The sequence below is a fragment of the Arvicanthis niloticus genome, chromosome 4 (assembly GCF_011762505.2).
Source record: "Arvicanthis niloticus isolate mArvNil1 chromosome 4, mArvNil1.pat.X, whole genome shotgun sequence".
Taxonomy (NCBI): domain Eukaryota; kingdom Metazoa; phylum Chordata; class Mammalia; order Rodentia; family Muridae; genus Arvicanthis; species Arvicanthis niloticus.
Window position 1 is genome coordinate 69,393,415 of NC_047661.1, and position 6,795 is coordinate 69,400,209.

Below are 6,795 nucleotides of genomic sequence, written 5' to 3' on the forward strand. Positions count from 1 at the left end.
GGGGAGGCGCACCTGTCAGGCCAAAGGTAGGAAACTGAGGTTGCCCGAGCTGGCAGCCAGAAGACAGAAAGGTAGCTCCGAGGCAGAGAGCCCTTGCCTAGGCCCTAAATCAAATCCCTAATGCCGCAAAATACAAGTGGTGTTGGTGGTGGTGGTGGTTGTTGTTGTTGTTGTTGTTGTTGTTGTTGTTTTGAGTCGGGGTGGGGGTTGTCTTACTATGTAGCTCTGAAAGGCCTGAAACTCAGAGAGACCCCAGGCGTGCTCCATCAATTCCGAGTCGAATTGGGTTTTGTTTGTTAAAAGATTCACTCTTGTTGGGTGTGTTGGGTCACACGCTGTGCTCCCTTGACTGAAGTCAAGGCTGGTATGGTCTGCATAGAAAATTTCAGGACTCCATAGGGAGAACTTGTCTTGTCTTAAGGTGGAAAAGTGGAGAAGAAAGGAGAGCACTGGAAACCAAGCTTCTCTCCAGAAGCTCCCAGGCCGTACCCCTCAAAGGATCGTAGGACCCCCTCCACCCACCCTATTCTAGAAACCTTCCCAAAGCCAGAGACCAGCGTGCACACCCTCTGGCGGCTACTTTAAGGAATTGCATGCTTAGGGCCTCCAAGGATAAGATCAGTTCGAAGTCCTCCAGGAGTGGTAAACAGAAGTATCTTGGTCTGGCATATTAATACAAAGAATATCTGTCTTGCATGCTGGCCAACTCATGGTCCTGACAGCGGGAGCTAAGGTTCGCCATCGTTACAGCTTACACTCCAGCTGAGACAGAGGAACCACGTCTGAAGCCTTGAGTTGAGATGTCATCACCTTTGGAAACAGCTCTGAATCTTCAGGGTGGTGCAGAGCCACCAGGAGCTGGTATGTGGCTGTGCCCAGGGTGGCCCCCACCATAGGAGCCACTACAGGCACCCACCACCAGCCATTACCAGCACTGCAATGGGAAGACAGGGAGATGTCAGAGGTGGCTCTTGACACACCTCTCCCCATAAGCTGGACCTAGTAAGGCAGGTCCCCACACTAGGTTCCTGTCATGACATATCCAACAATGAACATGGGGTCACATTCATTAATGGGAAGCACTTAGGAAGGAGCCCCCAGCAGAGCTTAGTCCAGCCTCTAGTCTTGCAGAATAAACTGAATAGACTCGTTTTATGGATAGAGTCACTAAAGCCCAAAGTAATAGTATGGCATGCCCAAGGACACCTCTGAAATGCATGAAAAGGGGATGGAATGCAGGAGAGCAATGAAGGAAGGGAGAATTTGCCAGTTGAAGAAGGAACACTGGTTTAAGAATACAAGAGAAGTAGGTATGTAAGTGGAAAGAATTTGGGCTGGACATGGTAGCACACGCCTTTAATCCTTGGAAGGCAGGAGGATCTCTGCCAACCTCATACATAGTGAGACCCTGTCTCGAAAAAAAGGAAGGAAAGGAAAGGGGGGAATCCAAAGAACCATGGACAAAGCTATTAATATGGGTGAGTGGAGGACTGTACAAAGGGAAGCTGTCTCCTACCTGAAGACATCAGGGTCCCAGCCAGCAAGGTAGGTGAAGAGCCGTGGGCCCAGGTCCCGGGCAGGGTTGAGTGGAAAGCCACAGTTAGCACCCATGGATAGTCCAATGGTGAGGACCAGTAGTCCCACCACCACAGGCTCCAGACCTGCAGGTACCCCTTTATTCCGTCTGTCTAGGATAGCTAACAGCCCCACAATCAGCATCCAGGTACCCAGAACCTTGAGGTTAACAGGTAGAAGGAAAGCCATCAACTGCCACATAGGTGCTTCATTTGCCCACTGCCACTCAAACACTCCATGCCACCACCTCTATGCCATCTGTGCAACAGAAGCTAGGGGTGCCAAGGTAAAATGAACATTATATTTCACCCAAAATCTGAACAATGGGCTGGGATCCCAATAAACAAGGCAAAGGACGGGACTTTCCCCTATCTTCCACTCACATTTACCTGATCCAAGAAGCCATTGTTCAGGGACAGATATGGGGAAGGGTAAGTGGCAAAAATGGAAGCTGTCTCTTTGGGACCCGTCACTGTCAGATTCCCACCTGTGTAGTGCTGGAGGGCATCTTCAGGAGAGAGGGACACTCAAGTTTCCATCTTTGCTGAACTTAAACCACAGCAAGGCCCCTCTGCCCACAACTGTCCCCAATCATGTTCTCTTACCATAGTAGAGCATGTAGGTGGCCCCTGAGGCACAGAAAGCAGACAGCAGTTGCACAAAGCAGTAAATGGGGAGTTTGGCCCAGGGGAGGCGTCCCACCAGGCACATGGCCAGAGAAAAGGCTGGATTTAGGTGGGCTCCTTCACAAGATCAATGGGGAAAGACAGTATTAGGTACCACTGCCAAACACTATCGCAACACCATACTTTCATACGATGCTTATTTCCATTACAGAGTTTAAACAAACCTCAAAAAGGTAATGATCTGGGGACTGGAGAGATGGCTCAGTGATCGAGAGCACTGCTTGCTCTTGGAAAGGACCTTGGGTTATCAGCACCCGCATGGTAGCTCAAAACAATCGTAACTCCAGTTCCAGGGGATTCATTGCCTTTTGGGGGAACTTCATGCACTTGCATAGACATACATCCAGGTAAAACACCCAAACACATACTTCTTTTAAAAGTTATTTGTCAAGATCATACAGTGAAGCCAAACCATGAACCTGAGCAGTGTGCCTCTCTGAAGCACAGTCTGGAGGCTCGGCCCAGCCACACTAATACATGTATTAAGAGATAAGCTGATGAGGTCCTGAGCCCGTGTGATGCACAAAATAACAATTATCCTATTTATTAATTTAGTAATTATCAACACTCTGCTATAGATCTCTGCCTGAGTGAGTTAGTGTGAAGAATGGGAACAGTGAGCTAGACGAGGGAGATGGACTGGATGAGCCCAAAGCCATATCTCACAGTCCAGAACACTCAAGGGGATAATGCCCACAAATCACCAAAAGAACCTGGCTTTCCCCAATCACTCATTCAGATGTGTATCTTATGCTCCCACGTGCAGACCCCACCCTACTCACCTGAGACATTGCCTGCCACGTAGATAGCGATTGTAACAGCCAGAGAGCTGCCCAGATAGGTGGTAAAGAAGTTGCCTTTGTTTTCTTCACTCGTGACAGCCTGGGCCACAGACCCCTGAGTGAGGAGCTGCTGGGGAGAGGAGAGATGAGGGATGGAGAGCCCAGGAGATCAGGGAAAGAGATTGAGCAGGTGAAGAAAGCCACCAGGATAAATAAATAAATTCAAGAAACTAATGAAGAAGGGAAACAGGAAAAGGAAATAGGAGAAGCAGAGGCTAAGAAAGAAGAAAGGTGAGAGATAAGAGAAGGAAGAAGTGGGAGCCGGGTATAGCAGTCCCTTTAATCCCAAGTTCACAGGAGTCTCTGCGGGTTTCAGGCAGCCAAGGCTACATATTAATATAGTAAAAAAAAAAAAAAAAAAAAAAAAAAAATTCTTACCTAGGTGAGAGCACAAACACAGTCCCCCACTACCACAAATTATGCAGTGGAGTTTCCTCGCATTTGGGGAAATCGCAGGGGTCAGCACACCCTGAGTGCAATGAGTGAGCCTCGCCCTGGGAAAACCACCTTCGTGATCATGGCATCTACTCTGGCATATAAATAAGATACTTTTTAAAAAGAGTAAAACTAGGCTAATCTGGGAGGCTCATTGGAGACTGTGGAGCCCAGCCTAAGATACAAAGCAAGGCCTTAAATCACAAGGCAAGAGAGTAAAAGGAAGAGAGACTAAGAGAAGGAAAAGAAAAGAAATTACGTGAAAGGAAGTGGATCACCAGAGGAAATAACAGTAAGAGGCAGAAACTGACCTCCCTTCTCACTTCCCCTCAACTATCCCACCTACCAAGAGCACAAACACACCCAGAAACTCTGCCAGGCACTGTCGGGTTATGAGGCTTCGAATCTGGAGGTGGGCCCTGATTTCAAGCAGAGCACAGGCCATGTTGGGAACACCTGTCACAGCTCACTGCTCCCTCTGTCTGCTCAGACACACAGCTACTACACACACAATTATTGCTGGCCAGCAGCAAAGATAAGAAAGAGACTTTAAAACCAATTATCTCTGTTCTAGAATAACAGATAACATCTGTGACACATGTAACCTGGGGACGGGGATGGCTTTCTCTGACATGTAGAAGCTAAAAAGTAAGGAGATTGGCCAGGCTCTGTTTCTTCTGCCCTTCCTCCCATTCCTCACAGGACTGACTTCTCCTATGCTGATGGGAGAGACCCTGCCTAACACATTTGTTCTCTTGGTCCTAAAGACAACCCTGGGGTAGGCTAGAAAGGTGTGAAAAAGAAAAGCAGCCCCTCACCCAGGAGTTTAGTTGAAGCTTCTCAACAACTAAGAAGAACCCAACACAACTAGCACCTGCTTAAGACCCCTCTGTGTTCCCAGCTGAAAACCTTGCCATTTTCTAGGACTCTCACCAGACCCTGGAGTGCAACCCTAGTGGCTCCTGCTTCCATCCAAGGCATCTCTGGAGCTCTAACCTCAATACTAAGAGAAAGAAACGGGCTATTATTTAAAGTTTCTATAGCAACGTTTTTCGATATAACATGAGCACCGTAGCAGGGCGGGGTGGGGGGGGAGGCATATATGGCTAATGCTAAGACAATTAATCATAACTCTTTCTTGAGGAACCCACGCCCATGCTTAAGCATGCCTTGCTTTCTGTGACTCTCTAATAGAGAAGCCCACACCTATGCTAAAATATTGACTAGCCAGGCATGGTGACACGCACTTGTAATCCCAGCACTTTGGAGGAAGAGGCAGGCGCTTCTCTAAGCTCAAGGTTGATATAGATAGTGAATTCCAGGACAGCCAGAAAGAAACTACACAGTGAGACCTGTCTCAAAATAATAATAATAATAATAATAATAATAATAATAATAATAATAATAATATAATGAAGAGGAAGAAGAGGAGGAAGAAGAAGGAGAAGAAGAAGAGGAAGGAGAAGAAGAAGGAGAAGAAAAGAAGAAAGAGGAGGAGGAGAAGGAGGAAGAGGAAGAAGTTTTAAAATACTTAATAAAATCTTCAGCTAACTGTGTACAGCGGAGCATTCCTTTAATTCAGCAGGGATAGATAGGCCTCTGTGAATTTGAGGCCATCCTGGTCTAAATATTGGGCTGCAGGCCAGGAAGGTTGGGTGGAGGGGGAGCTTTGAGACCGGATTTCTCTATGTAACCTGGCTGTTCTGAAACTCAGAGGTCCACCTGCCGCCGCTGCCACCACTGGCAGCTGAGATTCTTTTCTGCATCAAAATTATGAATCCTAGTTTGGCCTCAGCCAAAGTCCCTAAAAACTTAGGGAGAACTCCTCATGATGTTGAGAGGGACAGAGTGGAGTTGTGTCTCTTCCCCTCCAACACTGACAGATCCGATTCTACAGAGCCCATGACCACACAATGGCTAAGTGAATTCAAATCCAAGTTTCCTCTGTCCTGTATTCTCCAGTGCCTCTTGTTTGAATGTGATATCTCCCTGAACTACCTGGATGCATAAAGAACTCAACAATCATCTAGAGACTCTGGGCTGAAGTCTATAGGCTATGGTAAAGATTGTTGATTTTGATACAGGGATGAGACAGGGTCTTTCCAGGTAAACCCTGGAAAGGCCTAGAACTCAAGACAGTGCTTCCCTGGGCTCTTGAGTGTTAAGATCACAGATGTGTACTATTTAATAGCACTCCAAACACATGGCATTCTCAGAAACATGGCATTCCTGTGTCCATGCCCATTCCCTAGCTCCTGGGAATACCAGCTGCTGATACCACACAGCGACCTCCAACACCAGGCAGCAGCTTCCCAGACAGGTCAATGACTGAGGTTCTATGCCGTACTTTGGGTCCCATGGGCAAGGATTGATTGAAGCAGTGATACAGAGCCCTCTGGCCCCCACTGTTGTTGTTGTTGTTGTTGTTACCTCAATTTGGGTAAGCTCTAAAGGGCCATTCATTGCCAGAGTTTGCAACAAATAGGACCAAACAAGGCCTTTGTTGTACCTGGCGTGTCATTTGCTCTCTGTGCCTAACCCTGCCTTCCTTGCTTCCTCACATGTTGTGTTAGTTTCTTTAAGTGCTGATAAGAGCAGCTTAAGGGAGAAACATCGTGATGAGCATAGTAAAAATGCCTTTCAGACATGGAAAAATACCTGAGTCAGGAACTCCAGCCATGGCTCCCCTGATAATCAGAACCCAGTGACATCACTCACTCAAGATAGCCAGACACAGTCCTAGAACCCCATGACACTCAGAGACCAAGAGCTAAGCAGTGCTCTGGACATCTTCAGGACTGCTGGGGACACTCCAGAGACGACACCTTGATCTGCCCTGTGGCTGGAGATCCTCCCCTGGGACCCTGACTCATGAACTGGAGGCCACCATGAAAGACTGGTCACACCAGTGAGCAGCCCTGGGGAGCAAGGCTTAGGACTACAGTTATGAGCTTAGAGTGTGGATGTTGTGTGATGACCCTCGGCATAACTTTTGTTATACCAGCGAGCTTATTTACCTTCTTGCTTGTGACATAAGGCTTATTTTATCTTGAAGTTCAAGGGTCTAGTCCACTGTGACAAGAAGGTCCTGGGGGCGGGGGGAGGAGCTTGAGGCAATGGGTCACATCGCATCTGCAGTCAGGAAGCAGAGAGCAACGATGCTACTACCACTTTGGTAACTTTCTCCTTTTTAGGCCATCCTCTTAAGAGAGGGTCTTCACACCCCAGTTAGCCTATTCAAGACAGTTCCACATAGG

The 6,795-nt window shown here is 47.6% G+C and overlaps 1 protein-coding gene and 1 non-coding gene across 2 annotated transcripts; both read right to left on the reverse strand.

Annotated features, from left to right (window-relative positions):
* Positions 1 to 744: 744 nt before the first annotated feature.
* Positions 745 to 3,983, reverse strand: Aqp10 (aquaporin 10). The gene is made up of 6 exons (XM_034500795.3): positions 3,885 to 3,983; positions 3,044 to 3,170; positions 2,181 to 2,318; positions 1,965 to 2,083; positions 1,517 to 1,734; positions 745 to 934 (listed from the first exon to the last, which is right to left on the reverse strand). The coding sequence occupies exons 1-6, from the start codon at positions 3,981 to 3,983 to the stop codon at positions 745 to 747; spliced, it is 891 nt and encodes a 296-aa protein (XP_034356686.3).
* On the reverse strand, positions 3,483 to 3,647 carry LOC117708043 (U1 spliceosomal RNA). The gene has a single exon (XR_004606767.1). It is a non-coding gene; the product is annotated as a U1 spliceosomal RNA (small nuclear RNA).
* Positions 3,984 to 6,795: the final 2,812 nt, after the last annotated feature.

Coding starts and splice junctions, on each gene's coding strand:
- Aqp10 (XM_034500795.3), bottom strand. CDS start 3,983: ATGGCCTGTGCTCTGCTTGAAATCAGGGCCCACCTCCAGATTCGAAGC. Junction 3,171..3,884: donor TGGGTGTGTTTGTGCTCTTG/GTAGGTGGGATA, acceptor TCTCCCCAGCAG/CTCCTCACTCAGGGGTCTGT. Junction 2,084..2,180: donor CACCTACATGCTCTACTATG/GTAAGAGAACAT, acceptor TCTCTCCTGAAG/ATGCCCTCCAGCACTACACA.